Source organism: Vicugna pacos, chromosome 23, assembly GCF_048564905.1.
Source record: "Vicugna pacos chromosome 23, VicPac4, whole genome shotgun sequence".
Lineage (NCBI taxonomy): Eukaryota > Metazoa > Chordata > Mammalia > Artiodactyla > Camelidae > Vicugna > Vicugna pacos.
Genome location: NC_133009.1, coordinates 5,447,894 through 5,474,429, shown reverse-complemented (window position 1 = coordinate 5,474,429; position 26,536 = coordinate 5,447,894). Strand labels below are relative to the sequence as shown.

Below are 26,536 nucleotides of genomic sequence, written 5' to 3'. Positions count from 1 at the left end.
GCAAATTAACACACCTAGCTTCTAAAAATCTTTAGAGACATGGAAAAGTAGAAATAAAGAAAAGAAAGTCAGAGTCCCATTACTGAAGTACTGTTAAGATTTTGACATATTTTCTTCCAGTGTTTTGTATAGTTGTGATGACACACTAGTAAATTTGTATCCTTTTTTTACTTACCCTTAAAAAAAAGCATTTTTAGGGGTGATGAAAATATTCTAAAATTGATTGTGGTGATGGTTGTACAACTCTATGAATATTCCAAAAATCACTGAGTTGTACACATTAGGTGAATTGTACGGCATGTAAATTATATCTCAATAAAGCTACTCTAATTTTTTTAAGTAAGCATTTTCTGTTATGATAAACTCTTTAATATTTTAAATTCTTGCATAGTCATTTATCAAGAGGCCGGACTTCGAGTCATTAAACTATTTCCCGATTACTGGATATTTGAGTTGGTTCTACATTTTGGCTGCCATGAAAATTGCTACAGTCAACTGCTTTGTACTTAAGACTTCGCTGTCTAGAATTAGCTCCTCCAGAAGCAGAAATATTGTGCCAAAGTGTAACACTGCTTATACATTTATTGAGCATCTATCGAGGGCTTACTACTAGTCAGGTGTGGACCACACTAAGTACTTCACATGCATCATCTCTTCGAATTCTTCATCACCCTAAGAGGTCTATTTTACCCCTATTTTCAGAAGTTGGACTGAAGCTCAGAGAAGACAACTAACTCACCCAAGGTCACAAAGCCAATAAACGGAGGGGCTCAGGCTCCCACCCAGCTCCGCCTGCTCCCAGGGGCCATTGGCATCGCTCCCTCATCAGGCCTTCAGTTTTTCAAAACTTGCTGTTTCAATGGCAAAAATGCCATCTCATTCCAAATGTTTTCCTTTCATTACTGATGATGTTGGCCAGTTCTCTGTGTTCACCCAACCGCACTCCTTTTTTTTTTTTTTTATTAATTACCTGTTGTGGCCTTTCCCAGTACAATTTGAAGAGTGAATAAAATGTGATCCATGGCTTAAAAAGAAAAACGCCAGGCACAGTGTCCTTTTAAGAGGTCTGCACAAACTTGAAAGTACCTTTAATGATGGCCAACCTGATCGGGGGGTTTCCTACTAGCAAGCTTTTTGACACAAGTGCCTGGTTCTCCCCCTCATTCCTCCCACCTGGCTGAGCCCGGATGCAGATCCTTGCGAGCAGCACAGAACAAGGGAAGACTTCCTGGCTGCGGGGCTGCTCCCCCTCTTAGGAGCAGCCTCTGTTGTTTCCTGAAGCAGGAGGGCTTGGAGCAACACTCAGGCAGGCGCTCATTACTCTGCTTCTAAAGCACTTAGCCAAAGAGCGGCTTCCTTTCCACAGTTATGTAGACAAGCATCACAATGATGAAGATGCCAAACACAGCAAGCTTCAAGCCCACTGGAAACGTTTCTAGGTTCCTGTTCCCAGCTCCTCTCTTTATGATGCAGCAGGCTTTCTCTCTGATGTTGCTCTGTTCTCTGAATCTGACTGACACTCTTGCAGGACACCTGTGAAAACAGTAGTGGCTCTTAGGGGCGTGTACCGCTGCTCCTCGAGCGCCCCCTTAAAGTGTGTGGGACTTCGGGCCCAAGGAGCAACCACGGGGGGCTTTTAGGGAGCAGCCCTGTACTCACTTATAACCTATGCTGATTTCAACCAGCAATCTTAACCAGGGATCACCAGGACGTGTGATCTCTAAAACCCCACAGAGCATTTTTTTAATCACCCCCTTGTGTAACATCTTCCAGTGCTGCCACAAGGCCATCTCAGGGACTTACAGATCCTCTGGTCCCCACTGGGGATGGGTACAGGCTGATGGGGGCGGGGCATCAGTACATAGAGCCTCTCCTTTCTCTCTTCACAGGTATGAGCACTGCCTTTCAGGGTGGAGATGGGAACAGCTTTTGAAATCTGCTTATTTTTGCATTTAAAAGGGCAGAAAGGTACTTTCAGATCTCCTAGGTCTAATCCTGGAAATCTGCTGAAGTTTATTCAGAAGTTAAGGAACTTTCTCTTTTCTGGAGTGGTGCAGGGAGAGGTAATTAGGTTTTTACTTATTTATTTATTTACCTTTAATGGAGGTGCTGGGGGTTGAACCCAGGACCTCGTGCATGCTAGGCACGCACTCCACCATGGAGCTATCCCCTCCCCCACAGAAGTTAGGGAACTAAACAGAATGCTTTACATTTTGACCAATAAAATGTCCTGTCTTGAGCTCTTATTTCAACGACCTACTTGCTCTTTTTTTGTTTTCTCTTTCCCCTTGCCCACAAATGGGAACAAACGTCTCTAAACTACTACAAATCAAGAAACTTGGGTTCTGGTCTCAGCTCATCATAAGCTGAGCATCGTTTATGTCATCCCCCTCAGCCTCCCCGTCTCGTTACTGCATCTCAAAACATGAGTGGTGAACCAGAGAGCGAGGCCCCATCCAGCGGCTTTAAAATTGTGAGATATCACCAATCTTTCTCCTTTCTCCACGTATTTTTTCAGACTCAAATCCTTCACAGAAATCTGATTAATGAACATTTTCTCCCCAGGGGTTACATAAGCCAATAATATCTCCTCATGTGCTAAGAAAAGCATTACCTTCTTCCTGCAGAATTTTTACAATCCAGGCAGACGATATCCAGGGCTTTTGGGTTACTGGTGGAAGCGTTGGCTGTCTAATAAACAGAAAAAAAAAATCAAGAAGAATTGGCTGAACTATTATGCCGTACACCAGAAATTGACACAACATTGTACACTGACTATACTTCCATTAAAAAATTTATTGTTTCCAATGTTTTGTACAAAGAACTTAATTTTTTATTCTATAAAAAGTCATATAATCTGATAAATTTTTGGGATATCAGGTAGTTTAGTGCTTAATACCACAAACTTTAAATCTACCTTTATTCAATAATTAGCAACAACATCCACGTTCTGTGGAGTCATTCTACTTCGGTGACTCACACGCGAACAGTAGACACACCAGTTATGAGGGTCACGGGATGCCAGCATCATTATGTTTAAATATCACCTCTTTCTTTTGCACTTTTATATGTACTTTTTTTTTTTATTGTTTGGAGATTTTTTTATGAGCCTGAGTCATTTTTACACAAAGAATAAAGTTATTTTAAAAAGCAAGTTGGCGATGAACAAAGACTAGAAAATAATTTAGGAAAATGAAAGTGCTGGCCTGTAAGAGGAGCAGAAGAAGAGACAATCATGATTTTTTTCTTCCCCAGATTTCTTTCATGTTGGGTTTTTTTTTTTCAGTAAAGTGAAAAGGCATAGCTCTTTAGGCCTTGGCTTCCTCCCTGTGAAGTGGACTTGTAAAGATTAAGAGATTTAACACATGCAAAGTGATTAAAACATCTCTTGGCGCATAATAAGCATCAAGAAACATGGGTCCTAATGATTGCGAGAATGGTAATTATTATTAATTTCATGTTGCTGTTTTTCCTCGTATGTCTGGTTTTTCTTCATTATCCATTCATATTTAAGATTCAGGGCTTATCATCCTCAAATGTCTGCAATGCCCAGGCAGGAGGCCCCTAGGAATGTGGAGGCGGGGTGTCAGATGATATAACCACCATTTATCAAGTTCCACGTCCCATTTCCCATTAACTCACTGAGGCCTCTGGGACTACCCTGCCCTCATCTGGTTGGCACTATCATTGCTCCATTTTGGAGGTGATACGTTTGAGGCACAGAAAGGTTAAGTAACTTGTCTGAGGTCACACAGTATTATCAACTGAACTCTGTGCTGGAACCGTGACACTAGACTCCTCTCTACCCTTCAGTTTCTAAAAATAATTTCCCTCCTATGAGAATTCTTCTTTATGACTCTTACCCACTCAGACCACTCACCTGGTCTATATTCTTCAGTCTTAATATACATGTTCTGTACTTGACTTACTGACTTTTATTTACTCATTCAACAAACATTTGTAGTGCGCTGCTGAGTACCGATCCCCATGCTGGGCTGTGAGGATTTCTGAGAGACCAGCACACCATCCACCCCTGTTCTAGACGGCTCATCACTGAGCACGGTGATGGTGTAAGTATCCTCACCGACTTCCTTCTTTTTAATCAGACCATCTGTTGGATCTCTCAGAGCTGTTACTCTTTTTCCCCCCCAGTTTTATTGAAATAATTAGCATATATCACTGTAGAAATTTCAAGTGTACAGCCTGATGGTTTGATTTTCTACTTCTCTTTAATCAAACCACAGTATCTACCATTTGGGGTCCTTGGTAACTCGGTGCCCACCACTTCCTAGAGGTCCTGGATCCCTGAACACAAGAGAAGCCTCTGACACCTGCCGGTCGCAGCGCCAGAGGCCTCATTCGGCTGTGGACATGGGAGTCAGGCACGGAGAAGTCCCAAATACATAAGCGGAAGATGGGACTTGCCTCGGACAGAGAAAGGACTGACCGGCACCAGCACAGAACAAGAACCAGAAGGAAAATCAGAAGAAGACGTTCTGACAACAATATTGAGACAGACTGGAAGAGGGTGTGATGGAGGGTGGGACAGGCAGGGGGCACTTGGGCACTCAGATGAGTCAGGAGTTACCCTGGTCTTAGCAAGTGTCGTCAGGACGCCCTAACAGAGCACAGAACTCTAGTGAATCTGGACCATCACCTTCCGGGTGTGTTGTGTTAGCAGGCCTGATGGTCTCAGCCCGAGGCGGGGCAGGAGGGCGTGGTCTGCTCTACTGCCACGTACTGCGGGTCACCCCCTCCCCAGTATGGGCCACCGATGAAGAATCAGCTACGGCCTCCACCTCTTCCCCTCTACTCCCTGCCCTACCTTCTTAAAGAAAATGTTCTCAACAGTGCTTTAGTGATACCCGGGCAGGGCCTCTGCAGATGGTGGGAGCTGTGCCTGGTACAAGAACACCACACCCAGGGGAGCACTGTTCCCAGCATGGACATTGCACACTACATCAATTTCCTGGAAGAAGGAAGCAAAGGCTCTTGAGGAAGAGGGACTTTGAAAATTCTCCCCCAGGTGCCACGTGGGCTGTGGGAGCCTGCTCACCAAGAGACACTTCAAACTACTTCCAAGGGTGTTGGGAAAATCTTTTATAAACACATTCTTTTCTTTAAACCTTTTTAATTACAGAAAATTTCAAACATATACAAAAGTAGACAATAGGATAATGAACCTCCATGTACCCATCACATGCAACTTCTTTTTAATTCTCTTAAACTTAAAAACAGATATCTTAAGCATTGGGGTAGAAATCTGTTGCAAAATCAAATTATAGGATTTCACAGCTCTTAGGTGATCAAGTACTCCCTTCTCTTTCCTCCTGCCATAAGGTTTAGGTCTTTGATTTCCTTTTCTTCTATAATTTATTTCCTTTACTAGCATTCACAGAGTTCTCCTACAGTATGTGAAAGGTGGACATTTTGATTTTCAAAAAAGGAGTAATTACGGGCTATCAACATGACTGTGCAGCCATCAATAAAAATAATAATTATAAAGACTATATAACAGGGAAAAGGGTTATCGATTAATGTTAAATACACTAAACAGTATAAAAATGTATGTACACAGTAAAGGAAACTGTGTAAACGCATACTGCCTATGCGTATAAACAGAAGCTAGGAGGAAATTGAAAAAAATGAAATCAGTTCTTGCGTCCAGTGGCATGCTTGTAGCTGATTTATTTTTCATCTTTAAAAAGTTCCTTTAATGCTGTTGCAATATGATTTTCACCATAAACACCATTTACAGTGGAACTAAAAAATATTGGTGTTCATTAAAGCGATGGCTTACTGAGGGTAAATGGCACCCACGGGGAGACGTAATATCTTTGCTCCTTTCTCCCTATGCCCCAAGCTAGAATCTGCAAAGATGGCTGTTTTTGCACAGCATTCGCAGCTGAGCGCGGAGAAATGTGTGGCCTCCTTGGCTGCTCCACCCCTTTCAAGACACTCCTGGCATTCAGGTCAGAAAAACATACCCACTCACATATTACTGAGCAGTCCTGCAACCCAGCAGGACCCTGTGGGTCAGACCCTTCCCCGTATCCTCTGCTGTAGCTCCTCTCTGAAGTACCCAGATAATAGAATCTCATGTGTATTTCCTGAGTTTTTCAGATGCTTAAAAGCCACCACCAACAGGAAGAAATTAACTACTTGATGATCGAGAGCACGTGGCCCCCAGACCTTCTGGCACCTAGGGGTTGATAGTGGTGAGTGCCCTGTTACCTTGACAGCAACCAATCGGAGAATTGTGCACGAGCTGATCGTGTACCCTGCGATCCCCCTGCCTTACCTGGCCTTTAAATATGCTTGCTGAAACCCTTCTGGGAGTTCACGGATTTGGGGGCATGAGCCACCCCGTCCGCCTCGCTCAGCCCTGCAATCAACCTTTCTCTGCTCCAAACTTCGATGTTTCAGTTTATTTGGCCTCATGGTGCAACAGACACACGAACTTGCCTCTGGTAACAGTTGTGGTTATAGATGTAATAGTTGTGAGGTATATGGTCTCATACACACCATGAGTCTCTCATTACAATACTAGCTAACATTTATATAGCATTTCCTGTGTGCCAGGCACCACGCTAAGCGTTTTACACAAATAAACTCATTTAATCGTACCACCCTGTGAGGAAGATGCTTTTATCACACCCATTTTAACAGATGAGAAAACTGAGGCACAGAGCATTTAAGTAGGATGCCAATGGTCACACAGCTGGAGAGACGGTGGAGCCGGGTGCCCCCCCAGGTAGCACAGCCTCGGAGCTGCTGCTCACCATCACCGTGTTGTACAGCATAAAGACAGTGCTGTTTTACTGGAAGGGAATTAGAAATACTATGTTCTGAGTGTTTAGTGTCTTTGGCATTCAATGTGCTTCAATTCATTTTAGCTTTCTAACAACTCTAAGAGGTAATCATTGTCATCATTTTATAAACGAAGAAGTTAAGACTTACAAAGCTAAAATATTTGCTCCAGATTACACAATTAGGGAAAGGAATAGCTGTAATTTAAATCAAATACTCTGGCTCCAATGCCTATGTCTTTGGGGTTTTGTTTTGGAAACTTCCCATTGGGGAAACTCATCATTACAAATACATCAAGACATGTTTCTAAAAGCTGTTTTGGTTAACTGATAAATTATCTAATCATCAATTCATTTCCTGTGGAAGTAACATTTGTAGCCATCAGATCTCTTTTTAAATATTTCAGATGAATTGGCTTTTTAATAAGAGTTTTCCAGGTAGACTATTTTGTGCCCATTCTGGCCTATTTATGCATGGCATATTGAAGCTGAAAGTAGATTGTGTATGAGCCATTATGTTGTACTATATTATGGTTAACTACTAAACACTGAGCTAATATCCAGAGCCAGAAAGAACAAGAATCATTTTGTGCTGTCATTAAATCATTACTCATCCAAAAATATATCTGATTGTTAAAAAATGATCTACCTTGACTAAAGCCATTCATATTTGTCCATAAAGAAATACAAGTTTGTTCACATTTCCACCAGAAGAATATTTTACAGTGGGACCCAAAGCTAGCCAGAAATGTCATAGGCTGAGGCCTGCAGTGACAGGCAATCCAAGAAGGGGTGGTGTGTGCAGGGAATCCCACCCCTCTTTTCTCTTAATCTCCCATCACTTCTTACTGTTGGACTCTGGGGAGTCAGGAGGCAGAGAGGCTCCTGGGGTGGGGATGAAATTCCCTCCTAATGGAAATGTGGAAACTGCATTTTGCAATCACTCTAATTCACTCATGCAATTTTGGGGAAAAGGCCTATATGTAGAATCAGACATTTTTACCAAAGACTTAGCAAACTGGCAGCTGGGATCCTGTTTACAGGCAGAAAAAAACCCTTTGATTTAGAGCTCTTTAAAATTGAGTTAGCCCAAATCCTTTTATTGACTAAAAATGATTAAGTTAATAAAAGCTTTCACAATAATTTCAGACTTTTACTTCATTGTTTTTTTTTAACCTCAACCTTGATTTAATAGAGCTCTCATTTAAAACATTGCATTCTTTTAATCTAAGCAATGATTTTGAATTAATTTAAAGCCTTTTAAAATAATCTGTACCATATTAACAAAAACAAAACAAAACAAAAAGTGGTTAAAAACCTTATGATCATTTCCATTCTTGATTTTTAAAAAATCCTCTAGCAAACCAGGAATAGGATGGGAACTTCCTTAATTTGACCAAAGGTGCCTTCCAACACCTGCACCAAAAATGATACTCAGAGAAAAAATGTTAAGAGCATTTTCTTTAAAATCAGAAACCAATGACAGAATTCCTATTATCTCTCTTATTTAATATTGTAATAAAGGGGTCTTAACCAGTACCTTAAAACAAAAAGAAATTTAAAGTAATCAAACTGGACTAAAAAGAATCTACAGAAAAATTATTATAATTGTAAAGACTTCATTGTTAGAAGATCAGTATACAAAAGTCAACTGCATTTCTAACTACTAGCAACAAACCATTTAAAATGTAATTTTGAAAAAGTACTATTCCCAGTAGCAACAAAAATTAAAAGCCTACGTAACGAAGCTACCCAGTAAAGCTAACAAAAGATGAGCCTGACCTTCAGTGAAGGACATTAAAGAAAATTTCAATAAATGTAAAGAACACGAACAGGAAGACTCAGCGGAGTGAAGATTCAGCTCTTCTCAAATTAATTTAAAGTCAATAAAATTTCAATCAAAATTCCAATCTGAATTTTTCATGGAGCTTGATAAGCTTATTCTAAAATTTACATGGAAGAAACAAAGGGACAAGTAAAATAAAGACACCATTTAAAAACAACAACAAAGTGGGAGAAGGGCTTGCTAAGGGTGTTAAGACATTCTGCTCTTAGCACAGGCTAGACAAGTTGATCAGACTAGAAACCACACTGTATTCATCACAGCTCTTATTTTCTGTATTTTATGATGCTTTGACATCTTGGGACCTTGCTAATCCAGGAGAGGCTGCCTCTCAAGGAGCTAGCTAATTCCTAGAGATAGTAAAGCAAGTCATATGGAAACCAACAAATCCAAAACCTACACCCCCAGCCACCTCCCTATCTAACTCTCATACACCAAGCCCACAATTCTCCTCCTCTGAATCAACCCTGGGGCCAGATATTGGACAACTAGTGACCACCCCTGTAGCCCAAAGCCCACGAAAATTACTCAAACTGGCCAAATCCTCAGATGCCTGCCTTGTCTGACCCATTCCTCCCTGCGAAAACCACACCCAAGGGCTGAGCCCAGGCTTTCCCTTACTCCTGCCTCCCGCCTGAACCTGGTACTTCTCCGTGTGGCCCTGCGAAGCATGATGTACCCACTCCTCTTGGGAACTACAGGTAATGAACTCTTCTTTCAAAGGCATTTTTTCTTTTTTTGTCTCCTTGTCTGTCACCTTACTATACTTGAGGAAAACAAATCCTGTGTACATTTAAAAACACCCATGCATGTATGGAAATTTGATAACAAGAGTTAGCATTGCAGATAAGAAGAGAAAGGACGGACTGTTCAGAAATGGTACTGGGAACAAGACAGGAGAGATGTGCTTTTCTTCTGCTAAGTGTAGCCAAAACATAAAGATTCTGAAAGGTGGTGAGAAGCAGATGGGCTGGGGACCTTGGGACATGAGGAATGACATGTGATGAGTGCTCTGGGTTTTCTTTTTACCTTGCTTATCCTGAACTAGGTGCTGGAGGACCTGGAAACCTGGAAACACCAATGGGTTCAGACAAAAAAAGCCTCCCCCACAAAAGTCAAGGACAAAGGAAGGGAAAAGGAGCAACTTAACAAGACAGTAAACTCCTTGACAGCAACGAGGCAACTCCAGCCAAACGGCAAGTCCCACCCGCATCACAAAGGCACCTGGAAAGCTTGGACTCCACCTCCATGCATCAGAACTCCCCTCCCCGCTGGGAGCCCTCCTCCCAGCAGCCCAGCAAGGTGGCACACACACACACATACACACAACAGGGTGTCAGTGGAGGCCCGGTGGGGGGGGGACCTGGATATCTACCCCCACCTGACAGCAAAGAGTTGGTGCCCTCTTCCCCACCAGTGTGGAGTGTGAAGTCTGCTAAAACAAAAGATAAGATCTGGAGTCTCGCAACTCAACTGAGAAAAGACAATAACAGATGCCTATACCAAGAGGACACAAATATTGAAATGATCTGACTAGATTTATAAAGCAGCCATCACAAAGTGTTTCAAGGAACAATATGAGACATGTTTGAAACAAATGTTAATTCTCTGCAGATAGTGCAATATATAAAGAAAAAGCAAGTGTAAATTTTAGAATTGAGAAAAATTCAACCACCAAAAGAAAAAACTTACTTAGAAGGGCTTGACAGCAGATGAAGAAGACAAAGGAACAAATCAATGTATTTGGAGATAGAACTATATAAATCATCCAAACCAAACAATAGAGAGAAAACTAACTAAAAAACAAAACAGAAACAAAAACAGAACCTCAGGGCCTTATGGGATTAGTATAGAAGATCTAACATGTGTGTCATCAGAATCCCTAACGCAGAGGAGGATGAAGTCAGGCTAAAAAGGATATTTGAAAAACTAATGACTGAAAATGTCCCAAAGTTGGCAAAAGGCATAAATCTACACATTCAAGAAGCTGAATGAATTCCAAACAGGATAAACCCAAAGAAATCTGGGCCAAGACACATCATAATCCAATTTCTGAAAACTTTTGTGCATCAAAGGACGTCACCAAGAAACTGAAAAGGTAACCCAACAGAATTGGGAAAAAAATATTGGCCAGTCACTTATCTGATAACAGTCTAGTATTCAGAATATGGAAAGAACTCTTACAACTCAACAACAAAAAAAGACAAGCTAGCTAGTTAAAATACAGGTAAATGGCCTGATAAGACATTTCTCCAAAGAAGATATGCAAATAGGTTATAAGCACATGAAAAGGTGCTCAACACCACTAGTCATTAAGGAAATGCAAATTAAAACCACAATGAGATACTACTTTACACCCACCAGGATGGCTATTAAAAAAAAGTTGATGTGGAATAAGAAGTGTTGACAACGATATAGAGAAATTGGAATCCTCATACATAGGTAGTAGAAATGTAAATGCTGCAGCCACTGTGGAAAACAGCTAGCATTACTAAAAATGTTAAACGTAGAATTGCCATATGACCCAGCATTTCCACTCCTAGGCATATATCCAAAAAATTGAAAACAAGTACTCAAATATCTGTGCATGAATGCTCAAAGTGGCATTATTCTCAATATCCAAGACGTGGAAAGAATCCAAATGTCCATCAGTGAATAAATGAATAAAAAGACTGTGGTATATCCATACAATGAAATATTGCTCACTCATAAAAAGACACAGATACATGCTACAACATGGATGAAGCTTGAAAACCTTATACTCAGTGAAAGAAGCCAGTCACAGAACATCACATACTGAACAATTCCATTTAGATGAAAAATCTAGAAGTAAATCCATTGACACAGAAGCAGATTAGCAGTTGCCAGGAGAGGGTTGGGGAGTAACTGACTGCCCAGTGGGTACTCAGTTTAATTTTAGGGTGATGATGTTTTCAAAGTAGATAGAAGCAGTGGTCTCACAGCATCATGAATGTCCTAAATGCGACTGAAATGCCCATTTTAAAATAGTAAATTTTATGTTAAGTGAATTATCCTCAATTTAAAATTTTTCTGATTCCTGTCATTGTTCTATGAATACGTTTACGTCTTTAGGCTAAGGAAATGAAGGCTGAAGTTTTGGGTAGGGAGTAAAAGATCATCATGTTTCTACAATTTAGTTCAAGAAAAAATAATAGATAACATCATAAAACACCTGGGGGAAATGTTAAGAATTGGTACAGCTAGGTGAAGGCCACACAGGAATTCTTGGTTGGAAACTTTCTGTTAAGTTTCAAGTCATTTTTAAAAATCACACTTTCAAAAAAGACACCAAGAAAAGGGTGAAAATACAAGCCCACTGGTGGGGGGCAGTGTTAGTAATGGGAGACCCTGCACGTGTATAGGGAGGGGTTATATGGCGAATCTCTGTATTTTCCTCTCAATTTTGCTATGAGCCTAAAACTGCTGCCAAAAAACAAACAAACAAAAAATCTCAAAAAAGAAGAAAAGATAACCCCAAACTACTAGAAAGTAAGTTCTACACTTATGGCTGACGAAGAATTAAGTATCCAAAATATATAAAGAGCGCCTATAAATTAACAAGAAAAAGGTAAATAATCTAATAGAAAAATGGGCAAGACACATGAACAGGCATTTCAGAGATGAGGAAACACAAATGACCAACAAACATGAAAAGATGCTCAATGTATCAGTAATAAGAAAATACAAATTATAATCATAATAAAATGCCATCTGATAGCCACTACATTGACAAAAACTAAATCTGGCAATGCTACATTTAGAACAATGGAGCTCTGAATATATTGCTGGTAGGAACGTGAAATGGTGCAGCCACTTGGTAGAGCAACTTAGCACACTCTGTTAAGTTGAAGAGGGATATATCCTTTGATTCCATGACTAGTGGGGCAATTCCACTCCCAGGGATATTCATTCAACCAGAAAAAGGTTCAGGTACACAATAGTCACGTGTCACAATGTTTGTAGCAGCATTGCTTGTATTAGGAAAACTTGAAAGCAACCCAAATGTTCAATAATTAAGAATGGATAAATATATTTTTACAGTAACTAAATAGCAGTAAAGATGAATGAACTAGAGCTCAAATACTGGATGAAGCTCACAACATAATACTGAATGATAAAGAGAAGTTATAGAAGGATGCTATGCTGTCTAATTTAAATACAATCCAAAATCATGAGAAGCTAAGCTAGTCTGTGGATACTGTGAAGAAAAGGAAAAGAATGAAAAGTAGAAGATCCAGGTTACGGGTTACCTCGGGGGAAAGGAAGGAAGGGAACACGGTCAGGGAGGGATACATTGAGGTCTTCAATGAGTTAGCCATGATTTTTTTTTTTTTACTCTCCGGAGTGGGAATCTAACTGCTCATTATGTAATTATTATACCTTTTCAGATGCAGAAGACAGGTTATAATAGAATGTCAAAAAAAAAAAGTTTTTCAGGTATGAATTTTTTTATCTACTTAGGAAAATTCCAGGTACCCACATGCGTATGTATCAGTCCACTTTAACCCTGCTGATTTCCGAAACGTGGCTTTAATGTATGAATGCAAGGGTCATCAATAGTGCCTCTTGCAGACTCTTTTTACAAAGCAATCATCAGAAAGCAAGCCTTTTGCTTGCAGGGGTGAGCAGACGTCCTGGAGTCCTTCTGCGATACCCAGAAGAGAGACACTGGGGGGCGCTGTTTCACTACTTAGGTGCCTGATTGTTTTTCCACCCACTTTTGGCAGCTTGTTATCATGGAAAGGGCACTAGAATGAAAATTGGGAAACTGGAATTCTATACCAATTTTAATTCCAACTCTATGGTTTGGAAAAGGCATACCTCCTCTCTGTTTGTTTCCCCATCTATGAGATAAACCATATAGCCTCCTTCAAGAAACCTTTCAGATAGGAAATTCTATGATCAATAATTACTTACAGTAAATCATGCCTGGATGCATGAAGTGTGATGAATAGTGCCTGGTGCTCATGAAGCCCTGAGATTAAAATAACTCAGGGGTCCTCATGTGAGAGTTACAACAGGAAACTCCTCTCCCTAACATGGATACATATATCTACACCCATAATGCAAATGATAAATTAGCTAAAATCACTAATTCTTAGATGAAAAGGAAAGGAAAGCTGAGCTTCCTAAACAAATTCATCTTTTTCCTATAGAAAGAGACCACTTCTGCTTATAATCCAGCTTTATGAAAATAAGTTTAACTTTATTATCATCTTAGAATCATTTAAATCAGAGTTTGGTTTGACTATCTCTTTCTGCTTCTCTTATATTTCAAAAAACTGGGTTTTATTACACAGAAAGACTCAGCATGTAATCAATAAGACAAAGACACATTGATTATTAAGCACATTTAAGCATATCTACCAGGAGGTCAGTATTTTTACAAGAAGAATGTTAAATTACATTCCTTGTAAGGGTGGCATTTAGCTCCCATTAGCACACGTCAAAGGTAAGAACAAAGGGCTTATTAAGCAGTTATAGAATATGTAATTTACTCTTCACTTTGACCCAATTGGAATACACAGCTCCTGCTGGGAATAAGGATGTTTTTCAATTAATTAAGAAGCTGCTGTAGAGACATTTAACATCAGGTCTCCTGAAATCTTTACACTCAGCTCAGACCACACACTTAACGGTAGTCCTTTAACATACATTCCCGTGGTGCACTGGGCCTTCTGACCGCAGCACTTGGGGTAGGCCCTACTCTTGCCAATTACAGGCCTACATGCTATCTTATCAGCAACAGTAGCAATTGAGACACAGAGAGTAAAAATCCTATTAAAGTTCTGGCACAAAGACATTGAAAGAGACCTCAGAATTGGAAATGAAAAAGAGACATGAAGCTTTCTTTCCCTTTCTTTCCCTTCCTTGAATGTCAGCGTGCCCTGCACTGGAAGTCAGGCAGAGGGGACATGGACACAGCGTGTCAGCATGCCTGGAGGCCAAAGAAATGGAGTAGGGGGCTGTGTATATGGAGAGGGAGTTTGGGGTACCTGGTGGTTGCAGAACAGGGGCAGGAGGGGAGGGGACAGCAAGGAGGCTTTAGTGTGCCCTGGGTCCAAGGAAGGGAGGCAGGGAGGGGAGGGCCACGTGGAGGTGTTGGCATGTCCAGTGGTCATGTAAGTGATGATGGGGGTTATGCAGAGAAGGACTGGCTATTGTGACTGGGAGACTGCTTACACCGAGAACGTTAGAAAATAGAGCAAGAATGTAAATATATTGAGGATAATGGAAGTCAGGTTTCTCATTGTCAGAGAAGTGACTTACAAACACAGAAAGGGGGAAGGTTAGAAAGTACATTGTAATGTTGGATTGTAAGTGGAGATCGATATGGACTCGTGGCTTAAAATTTATATAGAGAGAAATACAAAAATAATGAGAAATACATATGTGTATGTGTACTTATATACACACATTTATTTTCTAGCTCTACCCACTGAGAGTCTAGAAGCAATCACTCCCCAGTGGCAATGAGATCACTGAAAGCCTAGATCTTGGTTTCTGAGCACCATCCTGCAATAAAAAGAATCAGCCCTGCCAGGGCAGAAAAAGCACTAGTGCCAGAAATTAAGGAAATGCTCAGGGAATGGTGAGGACATGCCAAAAGGACAAAATATCCATCTTGAAGGGGATCCCACTGGCCAAATCTGGCATTTTGATCATTAAAATAATTATGTCAACACTGAAATAAAATAATCAACACAACCACTGAAATGAAAAGTCAATGAATCCACACTAATATGAATGAATGACTGAACATAGAAATGAACCAACCAATCAATCAATCAATGAGGGAGAAGGGAAAGTCTTCCTTACAGTCGAATAGCAACTAATACATTTAGAAGAAATAACAGAAATGGAAAATCTCAATGGGCCACCATGATAATGCGGGTTGAATTAGGCAGTTGTTTCTGGGCGCTGAGCTAATGGCTGAGGTTGGCGGAGGAACGCTATATTGCTGTCACTTCAGAGTATTTCCCCACAAAATACTGTTCCATTCCAAAGGGGAAAATGATGGTTTTATGCAGAAGCCTGACCGACACCAACTTTTCCAGGTGATTAAGGTTAACATTACCAGCGGTGGGACAGAATGACATTGTTCCCTGGCATGACTCACGAGAAGAGCTCGGCGTCTTTTCTGGGGCATTCCTGCCCGGCTGCATGGCCTCCATGAATAGTCAAAAGAAAAACCAGACAAGAAAAATCATTCTGTGGAATGAAAGGCCTAGGCTCTTTGAAATAGTCACGGGCACTTGACAGGCAAAGGTTGAGGCACTGTTGTTCCAGACTGAAGGAGGCTAAAGAGACCTGACACGTGTTCCTGGATTGACTGGCTGTGGACCAAAAGGCAAAAGACATTATTGGAACAGTTGGTGAATTTGAATGGGCTCTGAGTATTGGATGGTCCTGTTGAGCCAACGTGAATTTCCTTATTTGCGATGTATGTGGTGGTTATGTGGGAAAGCACCCTTTGGGGGCAGGCAGAATACACGACACAGAGCTGAGCCTTCTGCATGTCTACAGTTTCCTCTCAGTGGTTCAGAAAGACACAGTGGTAAGGGTACACATGCACAACACACGCACAGCGAATGGGGTCAAAGGTAACCACGGGATCATCTGGGATATGGGGTTCTGTGTACTATTCTTGCAACTTTCCCTACGTTTGAAATTATCTCAGAATAAATTACTTCTTAAAATGTGCGAAGAAGCAGGGGACAGATTTAAACATAAGATTAAGAAGGAATCCTATATAGTGTAGGACACATATCACTTTTTTTAAAGAGCCTGGTCTGCCTTATTTAACACACAGTGCTTAGAGAACAATCTTTAATTATCTCTGTATATTTAATTATATAAATACATCTGTAGGTACCCACTTAGGAGTTCAATACCAAAGATTCAGTTTCCATTATATTATTTTTCACTAAGTACATTGCTTTGTATTACGGGTAATTAAATATCATCCTTCTTATATAATAATATTAATGATAAGAATAATTCTTATTTATACTTAGAGAGCTCTTGTTATGTGCCATCACTGCGCTATTTTACATACTTTCACTTAATCCTCACAGCATTCTATGAAGTTGAAACTATTATTACCCTTATTTACAGATGAGGAAACTAAGACCCAGAGAAGGCATGTGTCTTACCCCAGGTAGTGGTAGGACTGGAATTTGAACCCAGGCAGCCTGACTCTAGGGTTTTTATTTTATTTTAGTTGAGGGGGGAGGTAATTAGGTTTGTTTATTTACTTATTTATAGAGGAGGTGCTGGGGTTTGAACCCAGGACCTCACGCATGCCAAGTATGTGCTTTACCGCTTGAGCTATACCCTTCCTACCCCTCCAGAGTCTATTTTCAATACACATTTTCTTCGCTTCCAGAGCACAACTTAAATTTCTTCAGGACAAGAGCTAGGACTCCTTCTGCACCATTTTCTTCCTCAAGAAGGTCTAGCACAAGGCCCTGTACATGACAAATAATTGGTAACTCACAGGCTGAGACCCAGGGGTGGAAGCTTTGTTTCAGTCATTCCCCGGACGGTCGTCAATTCACTGTGACGTAAGCACCGTCTCTCAAGAGAATACATTAAGGTATGTCTAAGAGATGGCACAGAACAGGGGGCCAGAAAGACAAATCATCCACATCAGTATAGGGCAGAGGCTCCTTTCAGTTCCACTAACAGGAACTGAGTAACTCTCACCACTCTCCATATGCCTGGTATTGAATCAAATACAGAGGTTTCAGATGTAGGTTTTACCCTCAAAAAAATTTATTTAACTTTTTTTTTTTTACCCTCAAAATTTTACAACCTAGAGCAAAAGATCCTGAGCAGAAGGTGCGAGTAGGGGTCGACTGACAAGGCAGATTCCTAGGTCCAGACCCACAGAACACATTTTGAGAAGCTCCTCATGGAAGGTATAGGATGGATGGCAAGATGAAAAGAGGGCACTCCAGGCTGGGAGAACTGAATGAGCTGAGATTCTGGCAGGAAAGAGCGTGTTGTGTCAGGGAGAGAAGGAAACCCTCAGCTGGGGCCAGGAGCGCTCGGGAGCACGCAGCTCCCAGGGCCCGCTGCCCTCTGTGGACGGGATGCAGCAGCCCCGGCACACAGGGGTGCATGAACACTTCCCCCTTTGGACCTACTCCCAAGTCCAGGGTAACTGTTATGTCCTGGTTTGCCAGGACAGTCCTGTTTTACTCCTGTTAATCCAGCATCCCTCTTGGTTAGTCTTTCATTCTCAAAAGCATCCTGTGGGATGACAAATTATACAGTCACCCTACTCAAACCTCACTTTACGCAACCTCACTGTAGGTTATTTTGCCTCGCTACTGCCCCCAAACCCTATTTTTCCCTCTTCGGGAGAAGGAGACTTAGAATCTGAATTACACACATTGGTTTAACTGCCTTCTCTATCAATGGATGCATAAGCTGTGTGTAGTCTATCTGATGAAAAAAAACTAAAATAAAAATATTGACCTGGCTTTCCTGGTGGTCTCAATCACCAAATCAAATGGGCCGCACATGTGATTTCATAACACGCACACACACCTACAGTATAAAAAAGTGTCCAGAAATGACATAATCCAAATCTCAAAGTGGTTTGTATTCCACTAGAAGCCTACTAAAATGAGAGGAAAATGTGTGTTCATTGGTGTTTCAAAGAAATGCAAATGCTACCTTTGTGAGTACTTAGACTGTTAGGTACAGACCACTGCTCTTAAGTAATTAAAGTCTATGGTGTTAGACGAGCGTCTCAATGAACACGCTTTTTACCACGTTTTACATGGAAATGTAGTGCTTATTTACATGTACTTTCAGATTTAAAGTTGAACAGGTGTCTTGGGGCCCTTCTGAGAATCCAAATGGCTTACGTAAATCCTTCAGATCAAAGCATTTTATGCCATCACAAAATTTCTATTTAATTCTATCGCCAATTCAAAATATTGATGGGGTTTTATCTGGGGTTTACGTAAGGCAAAGGCTGAAGGGTATTGGTCCCACCTCATGTGTTTTAAATACTCAAGCTGCTGTTTCTCCTGTAAACGTCTTTGCAGGAACTATACAAAAGGATTTCCTGGGCAAACGAGGTTCAGTGTGAATGGGAAGGATTCCTTTAATGAGCCATTTGGAAGATTTAAAAAATTCTTTTAGAAAATTTGATGAGATATCAGAATTCCTTCATCAGATCTGAATTCTGCTGAAATGGGAAGCTAAAGTCACAGCATACTGAGGGAACGTTTATTTGGAGGGTTCTTTTCATTTGGTCTTTAAACTCAGCAAGTAGTCTAAATACTAGGTCATATTTGCAAACTTACCTATTTGTCACTAGAGCTGTTTGGTAGATTTGATGAGGTGAGCTTTGGGCTCCTACTGTATGCAAGAACCCGTGACAGCCACTGAAGGGGATGAAAGGCAATTGTAAAGGGATGCACAGGATTGGCCTTTGAGACATTCCTTACATGATCACAGGATTTTAACCACAAGAAAAATGGGGATGGGGTGGGAAAATGAAAAGAACTCCAGGCATAAAGAACAGCTGAGGCAAAGGCATGTGGGAAGAAAGTGTGAGAAGTGCAGAAACAAGTAAGTACTGTTTGGATGCGAGGATGGTGAGGGAGGAGAAGTGACAGGAGATACTGGAGTCTCCTCATGGTGTATAGTAAGTTTGCATCTTTAAAAAACAAATTTCTTCTGTATAGCACAGGGAACTATATTCAAGATCTTGTAATAATCTTTAATGAAAAAGAACATGAAAATGAATATATGTATATATAAGCATGACTGGGACATTGTGCTGTATGCCAGAAATTGACACATTGTAACTGACTATATTTAAATATAAACCAAAAAAAGAACTTCGCATCTTGTTCTAAAGTCTCCAGGCAAATGAACGACATGATCCAATCTCTGCTGGTAGGTCTGAACCAGAATTAAAGAGAGGCCAGTTAGGAAGATTTTGCAACTGCTCGAATTTTTTAAAAAGTATATGGATGCAGGCAAGGATAACAGCAGAGGGAGGAGAAGGAGCGATACTTTTTCAAAGCTTCTAATTCTAATCCATAGGACCTGGCAGCTGTTTATATGTGAGGAATTGTGGGGAGTGAACATTGCAAGATAACTCTGGGCCTTGGACAGTGGGAAAGCGGTGAAACCATCCAGATAAAGAGAAGCCACAAATGCAGGTTTGGAGTGAGTGGAAATGAGCTTGGTCCTGGAGCCTAAGTGTGAGATGCTGGGATGTAACCATGGGGAAAAGCATAGATACATCTCTCTAATCTTGGAAATGTTCCTGATTATAAACAACATGTGTTGGGAGGCGGTGGGACATGCAGACCCATGCCTAGGACAGGGGTCTGTGTGGAGGTCTAGGTGGAGTCATGACATAGAGGTGGGAAGTGGGAGGCAAAGACACGGCCAAGGGAGAGCGTGCAGAAGACTGAAAGAGTCACTAGCCGTGATGTCTTGGAGTTCATTATGTCAGCTAATGATGCGTGGTGGCCTCCGCTAAGCTAAGGGTTTTACCAGCCTCTCCCTTCCCGGCCACCCTGCGCGGTGGGGGCTGCTGTTAAACTGAGCTTGGAGGCTTACACTGATTACAGTCACGCGCAGCTAGCAAGTGGAAGGGCAGGGTCTCCATGCCAGCTAGACCTCACCCCCAAACCTGTTCCTCTCACAGCCCAGGCCGTGTGCTTCGTGTGATGAGGGTAGAAGCCAGACCTCAGTGTCTGGGAGAGAGGGAACAGGAAACTCACCTTTGTTCCAGGCTCACTGTGGGTCTGTGTGTGGCCACACGTGGAGAAATGAGAGAGGGGACAACAGCTGGAGGGGAGGGAGGGTGGCTGCTATTTCAGGGAGGAGCAGGAGGACACTGTTACTCCGGGCCCTGTGCTGGAACATGGAAATAGTTCCACAAAACAGGGCTGGGGGTGTAGCTCAGTGGTAAAGTGCCTGCTTGGCATGAGTGAGGTCTTGGATTCAATCCCCGGTACCTCCATTAAAACCTTTTTTTAATTCTTAAAAAATAACTTTATATTTTATTTATTATTATATTGTTTAATTATTTTATTTTGGTAGGGGGAGGTAAATAGGTTTATTTATTTTTAGAGGAGGTACTGGGGATTGAACCCAGGACCTCATGCATGCTAAGCAAGCTCTCTACCACTGAGCTACACCCTCCCCCCAACATTTTTTTTTAAAAAGGAAAAGTTTCACAAAACAGAAACCTGCATTAAAAATGAGCTTTTAAAAACTAGGCTCTTCCCATTAAAACAGAATGTAGTGACTTGCTCTCTCCTTCTTCCCATGACAAGCGCTATTTCCTATATTTAATATATGCGTAAAAGTATTCATGCATTAGAATTGTACATACTTTTTGGGGTCTCTTGTTTTTTTCTGATGAGAGTATGATATTTCCTTTCAAAATGATAGTGGCATTAAGCTCTGGATCGTGGGAAACAAAAGGAAAATAGGCCATGAGAACATACGAGTTGGCAAAGGGAATACGCAGCAATTGTATACGTCATAGGGCAAGGGAGCTTTAGGGGGAGGGTATAGCTCAAGTGGTAGAGCACCTGCTCGGCATGCATGATGTCCTAGGTTCAATCCCCAAGACCTCCTCTAAGGATAAATAAATAAACAAACCTAATTACCTACCCCACCAAAAAAATAGAGGAAAGATTTTTGTGAGGGGAAGAAAATTCACTTTGCCCTTCTGAAGGAAAAGAGCATTTCTGCCATGGCCTTTGTGGGACACACAAGATCTTCCCCTGGGAACAGGGGGAGGGCTCCTACCAGGGAGGCCACCACATTTGTACGCCTCTGAGGGAAGTAACATGGCAGAGTCTGAGCTGCTGGGCGGCTGTTTTCAGTCTATCATTGTCCCTTCAAACCAGCTATAAGCCTCACGCATCCCTGACTGTCAAGATAGGGCAGGAGGGTTTCTCCTTCTGCATCCAAAGAAGCACCTGGGGAAGGGAAGGCCAGGCCTGTGCTATAAGTCTTTAAAATCAGGGGAGCCACCAGGAGCAGAAAAAGTTGTTGTTAATCCACCCTCGGCTTCAGCCTAGGGGGAGGCATTCTGACTGACCTGGAGCAGGTGGGTGCTGCGGCACACTTGGCAGAGCTCTTAATGGAGGGGGTTTTAACTGAGCTCCTCAAGTCAAAAATATTTGGGCAGTTACAAAAGAGGTTAGATCATTCAAGCAATGTCTACCCAGTGCCAAAACAACGAGCGGGGATGAGAAAAATTGAATCCACTCATTGCTGGGATGACCTAACGCTCAGCCTTAATCTGGAACGGCCCCACCACCTCCACCGCCACCCTACCCCGGGACTAGATGTTTCTGTGAAATACCCAAGGCTGGATGGCCACAAGACCCCATGAGTTCCATGTCAACCACTCCATTCTAATGGCACCAGGATCTGCGAGGCTCGTCCAATGAGCAAACTCAAGTGTCAATTCAGACCTGGCCTCGAGAAGCAGGTTTTCTACCTGCTCTAACCACTGGCCACTGACATCACAGAATTGCGTTACAAGAGGAGGACTGAACCAGAGCTTCCACCTCTGACCTGATTTCCTTAGTTGGCTAGCAGCAGGTGGACAGTCTAAAGCAACGGCAAAGCTTATAAAACAAAGGACCAGTTTTCTCTGAGCCCTAGCATAAATGCACCTCTGTGGAGGGCTGCATGCTGGGAACCAGGATGGCTTGGCTCGAGACCACAACAGCTTGGTTATGCAGCTTTGACCTGCAGCCCTGGGCAGTCGTGAGCAGTAAGCGTACCAGCTTTCCTCTCTGGAATCTTCTAGTCTGACACTGCATTTCATCAGAGGGCTGGTCTAGTCCCTTCAGGTCCTATCTAGGGCAGGGAACAGAGGCAGCCCCAGGTCTGGATCAAGATTCTGAACACATCCCACAACGAGAAAGGGTCTGGGGTAGCCACTTGTCCTGAGGTACCCCCATGCTAACTGTTCTGCTCAAGGGCCGGTGGGGTCTGCCCCTAAACCCTGCTGCCCTTTCCAAATGAGGCCAGCAGGGCCCGACTCTTGGGGATGCTCTTAGGGCCTGTGCCACCTCCAGACATTACAGGGGACTTTTCAGAGGGCCACAGGCATGTATCTTTTTATATATACTTTTGGTTGAACGCTTAACTTGAACTATATGAAATTGCCAATTTTTGTAGATCAGATGTTGTCAAGAATGTCATGCGTTCATCCTCATAGTAGGAATTATGAAAAGAGTAGACTTTGTGGTAGAAAGAACACATTTATGACTGCCCGACCTGGGTTCAACGCTCAGTTCTATCACTTTTCTGTCACGGGATGTGCAACATACACAAATTCCTGCCACGTGCCTAGTACTGTTGTAGGAGCTGGACACACAGTGGTGATGAAGACAGACGGACCTCGCTCTTCATGGTACATTCTAATGGATGTTTATCTTTTGGGGCAGCTTCCCAGCTATGTTGGGCCAGTCACTGGGCCTCTCTGAACTTCAGCTAAGTGTTATGAAGGTTAAATGAGACCATGCGTATTAGGCCACAAATGCATTGATGTCCTTCAATAAATGATACTTCCTGTTATTTTACTGCGGCTCATACAGGGCTCCTAAAAAATATCTACTGAACGAAAGAGCCTTGGAACGCATTGTAGGAATCTTCAAGCCCACCCGCTAAGAGCCCAAACTAGACACCCTGCGGGAGAAGGGTGCCCCCGAGGCGCAAGGGCCACTGAAAAGGGAGCCCACCCCAGGACCTGAAAAGGCTAGCTGTGGTCAGCTCCCATTAAGTCAGGAAGGCGGCAGCACAGCGGGACTTTGGGGAGGTACAATCTGGTTCATCTTTCTTAACTGATGTGCAATCGTTTAATCCGAAGAAACTATGTCAGATTTATTGACTGAGGCAAAGCAGAGGTTGAGACCTCAAAGGAGACATGGAAATTACCTGCAAGAACTTCTGGTTTTAGAAATCAAACAGAATTGGCTCTGGTTAGTGAGAGAATGTGTCTGGACTTCCCACCCCACTGAGTCACTGGCATGCGTGTAAATACAGAGCTACAGATTCTTTTTGCAGCCCAGGGGCCTATTTTCCAGGCTCTGTGTGCAAACAGGCCACAGGGCTATTTCACAGGTCACCCTGCCTACCATTTAAGGCTGCACAAGTCGTGCGGGACAAGGCTGGGTAAGTGCATGGTGGCTACCTAGCAGTACAGCTTCTGATGGTACCTTCACTGTCATCATCGTCCTGAGCTCTGTCCTGGTCTCTGGGTCCGTTCACCACAGGCAGTGTGCAGGGAGTTGAGACCAACAATTGCACTAACTTTTTCTCATACACTTTTCTGGTGGAAGCTGAGGAAGAAAGTGGAGGGTAGTTAAGTTGCTGTTTGTATATGTGAGCTCACTGGATTCAACATAGTTCACAACTTAGCTCTTCATTCTTGCATGTTTCATTATTGCCTAATTACAGCCTTTACAATAAGGTGGACCCCGCAGCTACTCCCCTCATTCCTTTCCTTCCACAAACACTCAAGGTGAGGCCTCTATGGATTAGCCATGGAGGCAGGCCTTGGATGCATCGGAGAACACGGCTGACAAAGCCGTACATCCTGTCTCTGGGGAATATGGACAATAGGTACATAGATAGTTAATACAGTGCACATACTAGAAATGGGGAAAAACCAAAAATCCAGCGTAATATAATCAAGAGTAATTGGTTTTTCAAATGTATCATTACCAAAGGGGAAAGGAGGGCGGGATAAATTAGGAGTTTGAGATTTGCAGATACAAAATTACTATATATAATATAAATAAAAAATAAGATCTTACTATATAGCATAGGGAACTATATTCAGTATAATAACCTATAATGAAAAAGAATATATGTATATAAATGTATATTTTTATACATATATATATAAATATATATGTATATAAATGAATCACTTTACTTTACACCAGAAACTAACACAACATTGTAAATCAACAATACTTCAATTCAAAAAAAAAAAAAGATTAACTAGTTTTTCACCATTGGAAAAAACCAATCCTTTCTGACATCAAAATTACTAGTCTATGAGTAGGATCTGGGTTATTTATGGTTTCTGGTCGTTTTTTTCAATTTCCCTATTTCTATTTTAATGGTTTTTATTGCATATATTCCTTCCATTGTAAATAATTTTAAATCTTCGGAGGTAGCTTATAAGTAATAATTGACTAGACTCTAACATTTGCTGCATACGTACGTAGTATTGGGCCGGGTGAAAATCCAAGCTTGCCAAGTTCATTCTGTAATTCAGCGTCACTCAGACACTTCACATCCACCATGGTGGTAAAAGTTTGGTCTCTTTTCTGACAGTGAAATCCTTGAAATAGCAAAAACAGTAAGTTCATTAAGACAGACGTATAAAAGAGAACTAAAATTTTCCAGTCCACAAAAGTGTTTACAACCGCAACTCCCCAGACTTGGAGGTACATAAGTAACAAGGCAAAAACCACCATTTTCTGCTGTTTTTCTCTCATAAATCTCTTTCGGGTTTAGTTGCCTTGACGCAAAGCTCTGGATGGGTGTCACTTCTCCCAGTGTCTTTGCGGTTCAATTTTTTCTGATTTTTCTACTCAGCTAACGTAAGAGGAATCTTCCGCACCAAATGAACAAATATTTCCATTACTGCTTAGGAACTCTGAGTGAGACCCAAGCTCTGAGAAGATAAGAAGTTAATTAAATATGAAAGAGCTGGGAGAGATTTTTTAGTGAGTTAAATAAAAGTTATTTATCCCTGCCCTCCTTTTGATGAGAGCACAGAGAGTAGGGAGCATTCAGTTACTGCAAACAGTAGTCTTTTCACACTTGTAATTTAGCTCTGAACATAACGAGATGGTAGTTTTTAATTAACCGCCAGCAGACTTTGTAATTGCTGAATTGGCATTTGAAAAAAAGTCAGCTATTCATTCTCTGGCACACAAATTGATTTACATAGATTTACCCAGTCTTGGTATGGCTTTCCAAATCTGCACAGCCTCAAGTTCAATCAGTTTTATTCTTCTGATGCCTTTATCCCCCCAAACAGACCCCTCCAACCACTTAACAAAATCCTGAAAAGACATTAAAAGGTTTGACATGCATCTGTCAAAACTTTTATCAGAAATTTTTAATTTAGGGGTTTATTTACTGTACCTCGTTTCTATCATGTTTCCAGTCTTTTTATTTTGCAGTGAAAATGACTGCAAGACAATTACTCAGCATAGGAGGACCTGGACCAATTTTAAGTAATGACTTAGCCTTTATTGGTGATCAGGCAATGTCCAATTAGGGAGAACATTGTACGCAAGCCAGAAAAAGCTGCGAACTGTCACGTTTAACAGGGTTGTTCAAGAACGCCTCACTTACCAGTTCTCCACCTTGAAGCTATGCTTTGACCAGAATCACATTCTGGTACATAGTAGGTGCTTAGTAAATGTCAGTTTCCTTCTTTTCTATGTGTTTGGGAAGCTGAGTTGACTCATTCAGGTCACTAGTAAACAACCTAACGTTATGAAGGAAAAGGACAATGCACCTCAAATTTTTGGTTTTTTTAAAACTGGAAGCTAGCTTAGGCAGATCCTGTGACACTTCTTCTGGAGAACAGCTGTCTGTTGCTCTGCTACCTTCCCCCAAAATAACCTCCAAAAGAGCCCTCATCAATTTCAAGTGACACTAGACAATTGCTTAGAGGGAACACACATATGGAAGAAAAATACTCAAATAGAATCCAACTGAGTGATTAATCCACTTACCGGTTTACATGGTTGTCTAAAGTCTTTGCAGTTGGGTTGGCTACTAAAGCAGGGTGAGTTTCACCCAAGGGCTCCCACCAGCAGCC

General features: G+C 41.7%; 1 protein-coding gene across 1 annotated transcript; it reads right to left on the bottom strand.

Moving 5' to 3' along the window:
* Positions 1 to 1,052: 1,052 nt before the first annotated feature.
* On the bottom strand, positions 1,053 to 26,536 carry LEMD1 (LEM domain containing 1). The gene is made up of 6 exons (XM_072948235.1): positions 26,451 to 26,536; positions 24,920 to 25,039; positions 23,904 to 24,026; positions 21,053 to 21,123; positions 2,615 to 2,691; positions 1,053 to 1,533 (listed from the first exon to the last, which is right to left on the bottom strand). Exons 2-6 carry the CDS (start codon positions 24,999 to 25,001, stop codon positions 1,338 to 1,340), a joined length of 549 nt encoding a protein of 182 aa, XP_072804336.1. The 5' UTR covers positions 25,002 to 25,039; positions 26,451 to 26,536; the 3' UTR covers positions 1,053 to 1,337.